This window comes from Gopherus evgoodei, chromosome 5, assembly GCF_007399415.2.
Source record: "Gopherus evgoodei ecotype Sinaloan lineage chromosome 5, rGopEvg1_v1.p, whole genome shotgun sequence".
In the NCBI taxonomy this organism is placed as follows: Eukaryota; Metazoa; Chordata; order Testudines; family Testudinidae; genus Gopherus; species Gopherus evgoodei.
The window spans coordinates 69,936,159-69,953,504 of record NC_044326.1 but is presented as its reverse complement, the minus strand read 5'-3'; the positions used below and the strand labels follow the sequence as shown (position 1 = coordinate 69,953,504).

Here is a 17,346-nt window from a genome sequence, read left to right as displayed (position 1 = left end):
CTGAGGTGTTTGGTCACTGTCTGCTACCCCTATGGTGAATCTTCTCTCTGCCCCTGAGAATTAGGGGGCAGGAAGATGTAAATTATACTTACATGCATCAGATTGAGTGAATCTGGCTCCATGGTTTTAAAACTACTTTTGTACACGTTTATCATTTTGTTTCAGTTTTGGATATGAGACTAGATTTATACATCCAACAACAGGTTTACAAAACCTTCATTCCTTGCCAATAAATACAAGTTATACAAGCGGGCATGTCACAGTCTGACTTAGTGATTCAGAAGTCTTGGCAGCTGTCATATAAACAAAACTACTGAATCTGATTGCAGCAGGCAAATCAGAACTTTTTATGTAGCTCATTTCTAACAATGGCTTTAGAGAATTACGAGAGTGAAAAATGTATCAAGATTTATAAATTAGTTATGAGTTATCAAATTTGGGTAGGCTTTAGAAATGTATTTGTAATGATTGCGCATTATAAACCAGTCACTGATCTATCCTAAATCCAAAATCAAGATTTGTAAATCAAAAACTATTTATCTATATGATTTCTGCTTTAAGGTTGATGTATCCATTTCCTGCATTATAAATCACTATCAGAGTTATTGACCAAATATATCAGTGGATTGCACACTTGTTATATGTAGACCAATTTTAATGATCAGTATCCAATATTGTAGGAACAACATGGTATGTTACATATTTGATGCTGAGAATATCTTTTCAAGCATCTTGACTGATTTGAAATTAAAACAAGAAAAGAGAAAAAAACAAAAATAAATAAAAAGAGCCTAGTAATTAGTAACCATTAAGTAACAACCCAGTATTCAAATCACCACTCTTTGCTTTGATAGAAGCTGTAATACTGTACAGGTGAGTCTCATCTTACGCTGGGGGGTTACGTTCCACTGTCAGCGCGTAAAGCGAAAATCGCGTATAGTCAAAATTACATTGAGTGTAATGGCGGGCGGAATCGCCCACACTACAGGTACAGTATTTAAATTGTTATTTTTCTCTTTTTTTGTTTTTGCCGACCGTGCAAAGCTGAATTTGTGCATGTTAAATGCGCGTAAGATTAGACTCGCCTGTAAGGTAACTCAACCTTGAGAGAAGGATTCATTATGGTATTATTGAATGCTTTTATAAATTCAAAGGAGAATTTTTCCTGGTTAGCTAGAAAGGGAATTCTAAAGCTACCTTTGCTTTAATATACATTGATGACCTTAAGCAACTGCCTATTTAATTGATAACAAACCTCCTCAACTAATGCCCTATACATTATTTAAAGTTCAGATGATTTTTGCCGTAATGCTATATAGGGAGTTTACTTGCAGTTTTGTTGTAGGCTTTTTAGTTGATTTGCAGCGGTGACCATTTTGTAGCTACAGGCTCTTCCAATGTGACAGCTTTTGTCTTTCACTGACCACCTTCTGCAATGACCTTGGCTCCTTGTTTGGCAGTAACAGGTTCTCTCTTCTTGGCAGTGAGGTGTCGACAAATGGAGGTCTTTCTGACACTGGAATTTCTTTTGGAAGTTTTTACTTGACTGGGGATCTGGTTTATCGGAGATCTTGAACCTATTATGAACATTCCTGAGCAGTGAGCAGTATTAGATGGAGTTGAAGTCCACAAAGCACAGCAGTTTCTTCTAACTGCATCATCTTATGCAGTGTATAGTCATATTCTGAAACTGTGGTAACTATACCATAATTTCATAGCATGGCTGAACTTTGCATTCAGGAGAAAATATGCTACATAACATGTAAATCCTACAGGCACTGGATTTAATTTATTGAGGTTGAGAGATGGATTTTACTTGCCCAGGACACATTATGAACTAATATATATATTAACATTGCTATGATAATCAGAAATAAGAGGAGTCTGAGCTGAAAAGTGGAATCGAATAGTAAGTTACACCCAGTATCTCCAGGAGTGCAGGTTGAAGTGTAGTATGTCTCTCCTTGCTTCAGAGGAGAGAAAGTCTTAACTCATTCTCTTCGAGATGTCCAATCCTTGTCCTCCCTGAATATGAGGGTGCTTGGCTTCTGCACAGGGGTTGAGGAATGAGGAAAGTTCCTTGCCCTTTTCTCTATTTGCACACCGCTGTGAGGAAGGGCTTAATCAAGACCCCAGAGTTGTGTACATTGTCTCATTACTTTGATATGTGGGTTAATGCTAAATTAGGCCCTGACTCAGGCAACCACTAAACACAGGATTAAGCCTCATTAAAATCAGCGGGATTTACAAACACGTCTAAAATTAAACATGCATTGAAGTGCTGTCCTGAATTCGATTGCTTCCCTGCATGGGGATGTTAGATCTTAATGGCCAAGTGGGAGTTAATTTGTGAATATAAGTGTTTTACTGTGAATTCATTAAATAAAGTTTTAAACGTAAATAAAGTAAAATATGATTCATTTGTCTGGATATTAATAATGGTGCCCACTGACTTGCAGTAATTAAAACAGCCATCAAAGTTAAATTCTTCAAAATAAGACTTGAGTACAGACCCTGTTCCTGTTACAATGAATTAAAAATCAAAGACCTCACTGAATAGATAGATCTTGTATTTCGCCCTAAAGTATTTTAACATACCCATAAAACATATATTAATAAATTCAGCCCTCTGAGATTCATCCTTGGAAATTAAGTTAGGATCTCTGTTTGTTTTGTCAGAGAACACTGAGCAGTTTCTAAACTATCTGTCTCTAAGATATATGGGAGTTCTTTCTTCAACAGCTTATTATATGACACTAAGCTGAAGAAAAATTAGCAGCAGCAAAACAACTTCATTAGTTATCCCTGTACGTATGCAGGCAGTGTTATTTTGTTGTTAAAGACATGCATTATGCTTCCAACCACAAAATTGTGCCATGGACTAGATGTATAATGGAAGAGAGATGTTTTTTTCTTCTCCCCAAATCTCCTGCCTAAATAATGCTTATTTTACTGTTTACCAAAGTATTTGCCAAAACTGTTATCATATGTTTGTTCTTATCTGCTCTTTTTAAACTCGTGACGTTTCAGAAGAAATCAAGAGGCCAAATAATAGTGACTTGGTGTATTTGATTCCTTTATAAGAACACACTCTGTCTCAGTGCTGGTGTCAAAGGTCCCAATTTTGACCTACTTTTTACTTTGCTTTGATCATATTGTGCCATCAGTTTTTAAGCATCAGTTTTTAAGCAGGACTCCCACTGATGTCAGTGGACAGTTCTGGGATTTTTTTCTAAGCCATGATATGCCCTCTTCCGTTTGGAATCTCATTGTCATTGGCTAAACGTATAGTTTTTAAAAGTACAAATGCTTCAAGGTTGTTTCACATAAATAAAACTAAAAAAGAATGTTATGTCAGAACTCGGAACTCCTCAGTAACTTACCTTACAGCAAAAAGCCATAATTGTGTGCTGGAAAAATTGGGAAGAATTCCAATTTTATTGTTCAGTTTGTACACTAACATGAATAGTCATATTGAAATCAGTCAGGCTACTTACTTGAGTAACAGTTTCAGGCTCAGGCTCATACAATGAGAAATTGATTAAGAAATGGTGAAAAATACCTTTAGTAGAGTACAGTTAACTCTTTTCAGTGTGTGATTTTAAAAATGTATTTTTGTTCTTTGGAACAAAAACAAATTATATATATTTATTTTAAATCAGAACAACTAGCAATTTTGGAAAAATATTTTGAAGTTTTGAATTTTATTTTATAAGATATGTTGTTTTAATATTAGTTTTATATTGTTTCATTGCATGTCAGCTGTAGCAGTGCACAATATGACAAGTTGTGATATCTTATTTTTTTTAATTTAATTTTATTTTTTTAAATCATATAAAAGACAGGTGTTACTAAATGCTGACTGAAAGAGGTTATCTTTTCTAGATCAAAGCAGTTTCTGTTTGTGCTGTATTTAAACATCTTGAAAGTGAACTATGACAGGAGGAGAGAGACTGTCTTTTTGGCAGAGGTTCCAATGATGTCACGCAAATTCACAATGCCTGTGGGGATCAGCACCTGGATGAAAAGCAGCACCTGGGTGAACCCAGGCAAAAATGAAGTGATGATGCTGGTAGGAAGGAGAAAACACTTGGAAGAGATAGACTAGAGACTCACCTCTCCTTCCTCCACAGTATCTTCTCTCCATTTGTTCCTCAGGGTAGTATTAAGCCTTGCACCCATTGGATTTATCACTATCACTGGATGCCCAAGTAGCAACAATGGCAAGAAATACATGTTTTTTTATCTCCAGCTTGCCAAGAAACTGCACCCCTCTCTCTCTCTCATATGTGAAGATCAGGCCACAGTGATCCATGCACTTGTCATCTCTGATTTTGGATCATTGTAACTTTCTATATCTATGGATAAAGATGGACTGAATGTAGAGACTCCAAATTGTGACGAATTAGCCACCCCAACTACTTAGCAGGAAATACCACCAGAAATGCATCAAACTAGTGGCCTGCATCCTCTATTGGATTCTAGCAAAATGATTGAGACCGCTTCTCCATTCAGGACGCCTTTGAATAAGCTGCATTTGTCTTGAACAATGCAGCTAAGGAACATATGATGAAGCTTGAAAGACCAAATGTAAGGTTCTCTCAATCAAGCTCTTACGGAACTATTGACTAAAGAGAGAATTTTGTCCCAGCCTAATGGTTACCACAGCATATTGCAGGACTTGCTTTTTTTTTTCACAAAAGCCTTCCCACAGTGATCAATGATAAGCAATTAAAAACCAAAGAAAGTGAGAGACCGGCAGATTGGTGCAGCGGCGGCAGTGATGCGGGTGCTGTACTGATCCGTGATGGTGGAACAGGAGCTGAGTTCTCGGATGAAGCTCTTGGTTTACACTCTCCATCCCTATCCTCACTTTTGGTCATGTACTTTGCGTAATGGCAGGACGAGATTGCAGATACGAGCGGTGGAAATGAAGTTTCTCTGCAGGGTTGCTGGGCTTACTCTTTGAGATAGGGTGAGGGGCTCGGCTATTTGGGAAAGCCTCGTAGTAGAGCTGCTATTCTTCCAGACTGAGAGGAGCCAGCTGAGGTGGTTTGAGCTTCTGATAAGGATTCCCCTGGGGGCTTCCTGAAAGTCTACCAAGCACTTCCCACTGGAAGGAGGCTTTGAGTCCAACCCAGCACATGCTGGAGAGATTATATCTCCTAGCTGGCCTGGGAATGCTGGGGAATCCGAGGAAGTGCTGGAACCTGTTGCAGAGGAAAGAGGTCTGGTCCTTTCTACTCTCGATGCTGCCACTGCAACCCTCACAAGGAAAAGTGGCATAAAAGAAAATAAAACAAGAAGACAGTGAGAGTGAGGAGGAAAACAATAAACAAAGCTGCAAAATCTAGTGGAGGCGAAGAGCAGACTACATTATGGACAGTTATAGGCAAATCTTAATTATTGTATTAAGTACTCAGCTGCAGGTTGTCCTAGAACTATCTGATTAATCTGCCTTTCCCCTTACGCCTGGTTCAGTCCTACTAACCATTTAGCCAACTTGGATCTTAAACACTGGGTTAAATCTTGTCTGTGTATAAAGGCAACTGCCAAACTCCCATTAACTTCCGTGAGATCCAGAATTAGACCTATATTATTTATATCATTATTCAATATAGCAAATGTCAACAGATTGCTGAGACCATTGTTCCTCCTTTCAGCTTCCTTGTGATTACAGAAAGCACTGACACACAGGCTTGTCCTTCCTTCTTCTGTATCAAATGCAGTGAAGCCAGAACAAGCTAGAAAAACTCGGCAGCTATGTTTTTTGTTATATTCTGAATACAGGCCTTATGCTGAAGAGAATGGTCATAGATATGTGAGGAAACATTAAAGGCCCTACTGCCCTACTGCCAGGATAGGGCTCTGTTTCTGAGGACAATTACTTCCTTCCTCCCCGGCTGAACATAACTCACAGGGACACCTCTGAATTGCTGCAAACTTTTCGTGGGGCGACACTCCTACTTTAAGTTCCCCTCTTAACTAACTGTATTTGTTTTTCATCATGAAATCTTGACAATATTGGGCTCTGATCCAGCAGGCCAGATGGTTCAAAGAAAGTGAAGGATAATATCATATGATTTAGCTTTTTTTGTTACTTCTCTGGTACAAAAAAGGAACCGCTTAATGTCAGATCAGCTTTGTAACTGATCAACTGAAGGGGACAATAAATAAATGAAAAGGTATGATTAGAAAGTACAAAACAGGCAGGTAAAAAAAAAAGCATAAAGTCCAAATACCAAACGGATTTATTAAAACAAGTATTTCACTCCATTGTTTAAAGGAACATGTGAGGTGTTGTCTTAACACTTATTTAACACTTAACTGATCAAAGTTCTTTCGTTGAGGACAAACCCTGTGATAAACTCAGCTCTGCAGTCCACATGGCTTCTGTTGTTAAGGTTATTACTAGGGTTCTATATATTCTGTGGCAACAGATTTCACTTCTTGCCGCAGAATTGTGCTCCTTCAGCTTTTATTTTGAAACAGATTTGTTTCTAGATGACGTTTGCTAAGAAAAACTTGAAAATGTGATCTGTGTGTAGGTGATGTAAAAAGGTATCTAAGCCAATACTACTTAGAAGTGTCAACTGCATTGTTGAATCTGAAACCTCAAGATGACATTCTGTGGCATATTGAAAATGTGGAACAGCATAAAATATATTTAGTATAAAAATAAATAACATAGGGGCTGCTATACTGATTCTGGTGTTCATTTTAATATTTAATATATTAATCTAAACCTCTTTATTACAGTTTACCTCAATTAAATGTAGGAAATTTGCTCCAGAATTTGAGGTCCATGGAGTACACCAGACCATGATTGATTGTTGCTCTCCCCTTATTGGCTGTATCCAAGCTAAGACTGCTTCCATGATTTGCTATGTAGGTTACATTGCTCCATGTGCCAAGGGGTTGATTACTTCCAAAATAGGTCCATATGAAGTTGTTTTTTGCCCCTATGCATCTACCTAACCTTCCCTCCCCTGGAATTTGAGTTCAAGGCTTTGCCCAGCCCATTTATTATATACGATAAAGTAACTTTTGATAATAACATCAGAAAATACAATCAAAGAACTCTTCCCTGGCACAAGCCTTGATGACTGTCAACAATCTAATCCCCACGCTTGCCAACAGCATGTGTGTATTTCCCAAGTGACAAATTCACTCTTCTTTTCTGAATGATGACTTCTTATGAGGCAGTGGCTTTATTTCCTTTTTCTATATGATTTGGAGCTGGCTGACAGTACTTTGCTATGGAGTGCTTGCTAGCAACTGCAAAAAAATCTTAGCCTTCATGATTCCTAAAGGCCAATATGCTCCATGGGGAAGATGCAGATGGATAGACCCAGGTTCTAAGCAGCACTTGGAAGATTGCATTATTGGGAGCAGGACACAGGGCGTGGGACTCACTGCAAGAGATTAGGCTGAGCCCTCATGTTGACTATATTCAGATCAAGATACAGAACAGGCTTTCATCATTATGTGTTCTGATTACTGAAATATCTGTTTCTCTAGCCTTGACAAATACAGACTTCCCCACTCACATGCATTCAGAATGCTGCTGCAAAAATCATTTTCCTAACCTGTTGCTTTAACCATGTCACCTGTCTGACTTCTTCCACTGGTTCCCCCTTTTCTGCTGCATCAAATTTTAGCTACTTGTCTTCACTTTTAAGGCCCTTCCTGGCCTCTCCCCATCCTCCTCTCATTCACAATCAAGATGTCACCTCCCCTCTCCAAACAGGACATCGAACTCTTCCCAAATGTGAAAGGCAGCATGGAAGAAAGCACAAAAAAGCTTATTTATAAATGTAACCTCCATTGTTGCCTACTTTTACATTTATAAACAAGCACTTTTTTGTGCTTTCTTCCACGCTGCTTTTCACACCTGGGAAGAGTTCCCTGTAAACATCCACAAAGCTACCTCATCTCCTTCAGATTCCTTCTTAACTCTCCTTTTCTGTGATGCCTACAAAAAACTTGACAACAGTTAGGCTGCTGGTGTGCTGAGACCACTGCATATTATGGTGACCAACATTGTCTCATTGTTTCCTGTACTCCCCTGTCTGTCTCTCTCTTCATCGATTTTGTACTATACTTATTGTAAGCTCTTTGGAAGAGCGACTGCCTTTCTGTTCTGCCTGTAAAGTGCCTAGAATGATGGAACTCTGATCTGTGACAGCGGCTCCTAGGTGGCATGGTAATATTAGAAAAATAAATAATAACTAAGGCTACAATTTAGTCATGGGTATTTTTAATAAAAGTCATGAACAGGATATAGGCAATAAACAAAAATTCATGGCCCATGACCTGTTCATGACTTACGCTAAAAATACCTGTGATTACATCTTGGGGGAGGGGAGACATCTGGGGCCAGCAGAACCAGCTTCCTGTGGCCGCCAGAGCAGCAGCTGCTCTGGCTGTCCTGAGGGCTGCTCCAGCAGTGGCTGGTGTGGCTGTCCCGGGGTCACCTGAGCAGCTGCCCTTGGAGCCAGCTGCTTGGTTTGCCCTGGAGTCAGCCACACTGGCCCCTGTAGAAGTCACAGAGGTCGTGGAAAGTCCGTGACTTCCATGACCTCCGTAACAGACATAGAGCCCTAATAATAACATATGTTTTCCAAAAAGATTTAATCTGAATCAATGTTCTAAGAAAAATTGTGCCCATACAGTAACATTACTTTTTCATACCGAAAGAGAAAAACACCTTTTATTTTGGACATTTAATGTTTCTATACCATAGTAATAGGCACTATATGAAAGCCTGAGATAGACTGAATGGCACCATGAGGAAAGAATGGAGGGTATCAGTTACCTTTGTTTTATTAATTAAAAATTCTCCAATCCAAAAGCTCTGACAACTCACCCAGAAAGAAAAATATATTAGGTCTGATTATTGGACCCTAATACTGAAAATTCATTGCAAATAATATTCAACGTATGATTCAAGTTCTCTCTTAACCCTTTATTTTTGGTTCTTGGTGATTAGTATCTTTTGTTTCTAAGGTTTCTTTGTTTTTTTGGCTGAATTTTCCTACTAATATGGACCAGTTTTCTTAAAAACGATGAGCTCTTTTGCAAAATACATTAAGATTTGGAATGATGTCAAGACTTCTAATTGGAGATGTTTAAGATCTTTTAAAATTTGTTAAGGTCATTGCATGGAAACTAAGGTCACCATTTCTTCTCTTTTTTCCATTCATCTTTCTGCCTACTGTACCTGTGTAGATCAGTGTAGTGTAGATCATCTTTCTGCCTACTGTACCTGTGTAGTTCTCTTGCTCTTTGGGAGACTTCCACATGTTATGAGGAAGTTTTACAGGAAATCTTTCCTAAAGATATTTAGGACTTTCTCTTCATGGAAGATAAAACCCTCAGATACATATTACTATTTTCACAAGGAACTGAACTTCTATAGATGTAATATTTGTTTTTAGGCATGTCTTTTTAGTTATGACATAGAGGCTAGCTAGCTATTCTCCCCATGAACATTTGCTTTGAGTTTGCTCAAATTTGCTACCTCATTCTTATCTTCTGAGTGTCTTCAATAAGATCCAACTTGTGATAATGCTTTAATAGCTTTCTTATTGTAAATGTGATTTTTACCAAATGATTAGATATTGCCTTGTCAACCTTCATATCTGATTGTCAGACATCAGTTGTATATGTATATACAGTTTAATTCCAGTTACCCTAATTCCTGTATTCTGAAAACCCTAGTTATTTGAGTCCAAAGTCTGTCCCCCATGTAGCCCTATGTTACTTAATAGCACTTCCATTTATTGGAACGCTCAGTTGTACCTTGTGTCTGTGAGTGTGTGCGCGTATTATAAAATATATTCTATGTATCTATGTATCTTACATTCCAAAAGCTGTCTCTTTAAGTTAAAAAATAGTCCGGAAAAACTTGTTGAACTTTGCTGATTCCTCACTTAGAAAGACATGTACATAAAAGTAAGATACAGTTTTAGTCCTTCCCTACCTTAGGGACAGATTTTTTAAGAGTGCCCTGAGTCCAATTGCATAAAGAACTGTGAATACACATTTTTACACCCTCTTTTTAGGAATCTGAATGGCTATTTTAAATATACAAATATATTTGATGTGTTCACAATTGTAATAGTTGCACACTGTAACAGGGTCCACGACCTGCCCCTCTTCCTGGGGCCTGCCAATAGGGCTCGGAGAGGCCTCGGGTTGTGCAACACCTGTGTCTTTGTTTACTTAATGTTGTCGCACCACCAGTGTCCATCTATATACAACTTTACAGGTTTGGTTACCTCCTTTACAGGGAGAGTCAGCCTTCAGTTGAGAGACCTCTAGCTCCTTCCCTGGCTGGCTCCCTCCCAGCCTTTATAGCCTTTGGCGTGTCAAGCTGGCAGGTGTTGCCAATTCTTAGACTTTTTCCAGCAGCCCCAATCTGCTTTCCTTGATCGGAGTTGACTGCGCAGGGGCTACAGCATCCTGCTACACACACACATTTAGGCATGCACCTGATAGTGGACCTCAGTTCTCCATTTCTGAAAACTTGCCTCCTAAATCACTGTGTGCTTCAGGTTTGGTCTCTTGATCTCTAGCAGAAAGTGAAACACTGATATTTATACAACCCATCTAACTTCTTTTTTCTTTAAGGGGCACGTTCTATAGTGTTATCATATGTTGTAAATTAGGATTTTGACATCTGTTGAATGCATATTGTCTAATAACAGACACATATCAAAAGTTTGGTGTATTATACTGGTCAACTGAAACAAATGAGTTAGTCCAATTGGAAAACAGCAACTGTTTAATAAACTAATTAGTTAAAGATAGGCATGTTAGAAACATCCTAGTCTAGTGGTCATCTAACTCAATATTTTGTCTTTAGTGGTGACCTGTTCCAGCTGCTTCAGAGAAAATTGCAATAAACCTCATTAAAAACAATTCTAGAATAAACTGCTTATAGAAAGTTTCTTCTTTACCACAGGCCAATTAAGATTAGGTTGTCTTAAATCCTGAAACATGAGGAGCTATAAATTTTAACTCTGTCTCATGTAATTGAGGCTATTATCCATATAAATGTTTAATATTTTGTTCAATCTTATTAAACTCATGGCCTCAGTGCTATCTTGTGGCAGTGAGTTCCACAGGCTTATGCACTGTGTAAAACAGCAGTTTTAATTAGCTTTAAATTTGTTGCCTTTCAGTTTCACCTTGGTCTTGTTTTATAGGAAAGGTAAATAGGAGTGCCTGACTGACCTCATTCATTATGTACACTCCTCAATCATATCCCCCTTCATTGGTCTCGTCTCCAGACTAAACCATCCCAATCTTTTTTAATATTTCTTTTTTGAGATGTAGTTACCAGAGGTGAGCATAGTAATTGAGGTGGTCATGAGCAATGTATATAATGAAACTATGTAGCGTTCTGAGTATTTTCTGAACTAAATATGTTCTCAGTGGTAGCTGCTAATAGCTGCATTCTTTTGAAGATCTGGCCACTTGTCTAAATTCTGGTGGTTGCTACTAGTTACATAGTTTGAACATATTATGGTTATTAATATAACTTGCTTTGTTTATAAACTACTTAAGTGAAATATTTCTAGACAAGGAAAGGAGCAAAGGATATTAGGGTTGCCTAGCTACCTAATGAAACATGTTGATTATTTTAAGTTTTACATCAGCTTTTGCCTTACACAGGCAAGTGCTAGTAAAAACCAAGTCTCCTAATATCTTGTAGGCAAGGTTTAAAATACTCTGTGGTACAAGTGAAATTTATCCAGGAATTTAAATCACTGCATTGGGATATTAGTTCTTGGATTTTTATGCTACATATATAGAGGTGAGAGGCTATTTTAGGGCTCTTGTAAAGGTGTCTGGAAGATGCTGATGTTACTGTGGGGGCCCAAGGATTTGAAATAGGCTTCAAAAAAGCTGAACTGCCAGTTTTGACATAGTCAGAAGGGAAAAGGAAGAAAAGAGAAGAGAGGAAGTGGGGATACATGATTGATCTTTTCCTCCCCCCCTTTTCTCAGCTCTTCATTTCTTCATTCTTAGCTCTTCTTTCAAAATTCCATTTATAAAGAAGAAATACTCCAATAGAACTTTGTGTATTTAATTGAGAAGTACATGTTTTTTAAAAAGTTCAAACACACAAAATATAATTACAGGCAAAACAAGTACAGGACAATGCTATATCAAAAAGACAAGTTCATTTAACAGATCCCTGTAGTTGCTCCTAGTCTTTAAAATCAATTTTTCTAATTTGTAAATAAAAGTAATTGGAATTTGTATTGCTCAAACTTCGTTTTTTAGTCTTTGAGTGCAATTAAGAAGCAGATGTGCTCAGAAAACCTTCCAAAAACAAAGATGGTTTCCTCCCTAATTATGGAGTGACTTCCTCCTCCTCACCCCCAATTATCCATAGAAAGTACAATATTACAGACTTTGGTGATTATTTGCAACAGGTCATTTTTCATTTTAAAATAGTTTAAAATAGTTATAGGATAGTAACTTTGCACTATCCTATAACTATGGATTTTATGTCTGGCATGGCTTGTGTTACTGTATAATCAAAAGAAGACGGGAAGTTGCTAGTACTATGATAAAAAGGACAAGAGTACTTGTGGCACCTTAGAGACTAACAAATATATTTCAGCATGAGCTACAGCTTGCTTACAGCTTTCGTGAGCTACAGCTTGCTTCTTCAGATGCACAGAATGGAACACACAGACAGGAGATATTTATACATACAGAGAACATGAAAAGATGGTGGTATTTCTACAGGCAGCACAGAAAAAAGATGCAACACATTTTACACACGGAAAATAGACATAGGCTATTCTGTCTACTTGGTCATATAAAAGAACCTAAAACTATTGTAAATAGACCTACAAGACATCTCTGGCTACCAACTAATAGCAAAGTACAATCAATTTGAGGACTGTGAGCCCAACTTGTAAACAGGCACAACTCATTAAAGAGAATCGAGTGGTGCTAGTTTACGCTATTAGTAAATTTGCCCAGTATGCCTAAAAACATCTGTTCTATAGTCAGACAGTATCTTAGTGAATTGCTCCTATCATAGTTAATGGTACTATCTTCATCCACAATTTATTACACAAATCAGATAAACATATAAGAAAGGTCTGATCATGCTCTCAGTTGGTCCAACCTTGCAGTGAAGTTAATGGCCATTTTGCCCAAGTAAAGGTGCAATATCAAAAGCTGTGAAGGTGCAAAATGTCTGGAAGATGTGCAAGTACTGTTCTTCTGGCATGTTGGAGTAACCACGTGAGCCAGCAGTGCACCCTTATTCTCATCAGATGTCTTGTAGTTACCCTTTGCTGCTAAATATTTAGCCATTTACTGTTCATTCATCAATTCTTTTAAGTTTTAAAAGAATTGAAAGTCAAAATGAGAATATATATATTTTGGTAAACGTTTTTACATCAATATGTAATGGACTGTCTAGGCAGTTAATTGAATAACCAGCACCTGGACCGTATAAAGGTAATCAGGGCTCAATTGCACAATGGTTCTCACAAAGAGAAGGGGTGTGTGTGTGTGTGTAAGCTCCCAGAGAAACATAGGCCCCAAGGAGGAGGGCTGTGAAACTCTGAACCCAGTGGGAGAGACTACAGGCCAGAGAGGCCAGGACTGAGAGGGAACAAACCCCAAGGAGGAGGGCTGTGTGACTTCTGAAGCCCAGGGGAGATTTTCTATTTCAAGTTTATTTGTATTTAATAAAGTAGAATCCCAGTAGGGGAATTTTGTCTTGTCCCCTTTTGAGCTGTGTGACATTCCCAAGAATCCTGACAGAAGGGTAACTGAAACAAGGGGTGCGTGCAGTGCCAAACTAGGTCAGGAGGGCAACAGCCTGCCACAAGCATATAATTACCATTGGGCAGAATATGACTCTTATTACTGCATCACTGAATAATATCTTTTGAGCAACATGCTTATTCTACCAAATAAAGAATATCAACAATAGCTCTTAAAATCGAAGTAAGAAATCACATTATTACACAACTGTACATTATTGCATTAAAGAGTTCAAATCATGTCATTCTTTGGACACAAACACTTGTCTTAAAAAAATTGTTTAAAACACATTTTTACATTAATTTAGAGCCAAGATAACAGAATTATATTTATAGCCTTCCTGACTGAAAAGGAAGTGGACTATATTCTTGAAAATGAATCCCCTTGGATGCTGTAATCTTCATAACCTCTCCGTTTAAAGCATCATCTTCAATAATCATTAACAGTCCTTTCGCAATTAGCGATGGGCTACAGAAAAATAAACATTTTTTCCATTTTGAAAATCAGACCTGGCACAGAATACCTTCTGGGTTATCTTAGTTTGACAGCATAATGCACTGGAGACTGTGGAAAAAGTATGTACTAAACCAAGTATAAATAAAGGTTTGCATAAACGCTTGCAAAATGAACCATCTACAATTTGTATAGATCTACTTCCAAGTCTTTTGGAACTATAGCAGAAGTAGCAAGAGCATTTCTGGAAGGATATGGGGTCATCATAATTTGGATATGCAAAAAATATACAACTGCAACTGTGCAAATGAGCCCTTATAGGTCTAGTCATTGGTAAATACTTCAGATGTTTAGTTGCCACTTAGATTACTATCAAAGTTCCCTGAGTGTGACAAATGCTATAGGAAAATGCTTCACTCTACTGCACTGTAGATCTCCTGTGTTATGTATTCTGTATTTGTTTCCCCAAAATGCTTCCATTGACATTAACTGGAGAGCAGTGCAAATTAGACAGGAGAATTTTACCCTCTGCAATTTGCAATAGTGAATGTAAAAGTTCAATGCTACTCAGTGAAAGCAAGTGACATCTGAAAAAGCATGGGCAAACCACTATGGTGTTATGCTTTGAGGTACTGGTGACTGCATGAATCACTATCATCTTTGAGACGGGGTGTGAACATACCATTCTGTTAACAAACTGTCAGGATGAGTTAACCATAACCTTTGCTCTACCTGAGGTAAAAGAAGATAGTGAATCCTCCCAGGAGTTTGGACTGAGTGGGCTGGAGGGGTTTGGCTGTGATTAGGTGGGAAGGAAGAACATATAGCAATTGAGAAGGCAGAAAACTGGCAGACTCAGAGTGACAGACAGCCTGAAGGAGCAGCTGAAAGCATGGTGTTTGACAGTGAAAGAGACCTGGGGAAAGATTTGAGTTAGCGGTGCAGGCTGAGAAGAGTGCTCTTGCTGCTGTGAGGAAAAGAAGCTGTTTCCTGCTATTTGATTCCTTTTGTGTTCAGAGACACAGAACTTTGTACATTCTTTGTAAATAAATAAGATTTAATCAAAGAAAATATCAGACTCAATCAGTTTCTACTTCCAACTGGAACAACCCCAGGGCGCTGAAATTTGATTAGCTGCTTGGGTTGAAAAGGGACAACAATAATAACATGGTTGAGTCCCTTTCTTTCAGTTGCCTTCTCTTTTGTCTCACATGTGGTTTGTGCAGAAATACAGTACAGACATTGGTTATGCTGCCTGCTGTGGATCAGCTGCCTGTGGCACTACTACTTACTTTCCCTTCAACTATAGAAGACAAAAGAATATTATGTGTAGCTTCACTTACTCCATAACACCATAGAACTTCATCATGTCTTTGATCTCATCTTTGTATTCATAATATTGTCCCATATTCTCTTCTTTATCAATAGACTGAAGAATTGGTGTGTTAACGAACCCTGGACAAATTGTATTTAGTCGCACGCCATAATTTCCCATTTGAGCCGCCATCTACAAAAGTGTCAGACATATTGTGTTCATTTTCAGTATTTTTTGAATCTTTACAAAGGCTAGTAAACACGTTGCTTGATACAATCAGCAAAACTAACAGCAGCATATTAGCCCTTTATTTATCAATGGTTGATATTGGCAAAAAGCATAAAAGGGCTGTGAGGGTGGCAAACTGGCTATTGATCCTGGTCTTACTTATGGCCTTTTATGATAGGTGCGTGTGTGTGTCTTTCTGATTATTTTATATATATAAAAAATTGTTTTACATAAAATTGGTGCTCAAAGCAGAAACTAATTTGGTTCATGGTTGAGCGAGGTCGACATGAAGAAGATGAAGGCCATAAAAAGGAGTGTCACTCGCATCAATGCATATGAGTCTTGATTACGTTCTAGATTGTATTCCTTAACCTATAAAGTCAGGTGAACAATTATACTAATAGCTCCTGGACAAGGCTACCTCAGGTTACTAGCAAAAATTCAGCTTGTGTACCCCAAGATTTCTTGGAATCATTACCAGCTAAAGAAATGGTGGTGGTATTGATGCCTGAATGTTTCAGGAAAAGTTTGAACAATATATTCTTTAGCAAGTCAAGACCTTGCATACACCCCATATTTTGCTGAGGATTATTCTGACAGAAATCTGAACATTTTATTTCCTTAAAACAAATTTTTTTTTGGATCTTTTCTCATCAGCAATATCAGCTACAACTATCAGCGTTATGGCTGGTATAATGATATAACTTTATACAGAAGAAGCAATTGACATCCTAAAAGTAACCCCAGCAAACTTTGTTTTTTTTCCTAATAGATAAAAAACTTTTTCATAAGAAAACACAATAACATGACTATCTCAAACCACACCACATTCCAGCCCTAAACTTTTGAATATTTTCCACTCACCTCCCTCACCACAGAAAATTGGGATTCTGTCCCTTGTCCTGTAATGACTTTCTTTTTGACTGCCTGTTCACCACTAAATTGTTTGATCTGAGGTTTACCATTTTTATTGGAGCCTTATCCAGAATCATCTTTAGGAGCTGGCCTCCTAAGTCTGGCACAATCAACTAGAGTCCTAAAAGTTCTAAATTTCACCTGCCTGTGTCAGGCTGCACCTTCTTCTCCGTTAGCTGGTAAGTATTTTAAGTCCTATTGTGTTTCTCCAGTGTTTTATTTTCTTGCATTCATTAGGAAGTAGCATATGCTCTCATTTTACCACAGTTTTTGTTATTTGAATATTATATTTTTTAAATCATGCAAAAAATTAAATTATATACTGTCATGGGCCGACTGTGGCCAAGGTGTGATATATGACTCTTATTCCCAAACTAATGTGCATTAGTTAACCCTAGAAGATTCAGAGGTTTGGGAAAATGTTTTAAAAGTCTGCATGCTTATCTAAATATATCTCAGCTTCTTTGGGCTGGAAATTTGACTAGAAATCTCATGTGAAGGGGCTATTCTCAAAGTGTGCACATAACTGCTCTATGAAAATACATGATCTTGTTATCCTCATACTTCTTTCAAGCCCTTTCCCTCTACTAGTATCTTGCCATAAATTAGACAGAAGTTTCTTGTGCCAG

At 37.9% G+C, this 17,346-nt stretch overlaps 1 protein-coding gene across 1 annotated transcript in view; it reads right to left on the bottom strand.

Moving 5' to 3' along the window:
* Positions 1 to 12,680: 12,680 nt before the first annotated feature.
* HPGD (15-hydroxyprostaglandin dehydrogenase) overlaps positions 12,681 to 17,346 on the bottom strand; it is a 37,008-nt gene continuing 32,342 nt past the window's right edge. The window contains exons 6-7 of the mRNA XM_030565496.1: positions 15,603 to 15,766; positions 12,681 to 14,274 (exon numbers count right to left, since the gene is read on the bottom strand). Coding sequence (XP_030421356.1) covers positions 14,136 to 14,274; positions 15,603 to 15,766 — 303 coding nt within the window. The 3' untranslated portion in view covers positions 12,681 to 14,135. The remainder of the gene's footprint in view (positions 14,275 to 15,602; positions 15,767 to 17,346) is intronic.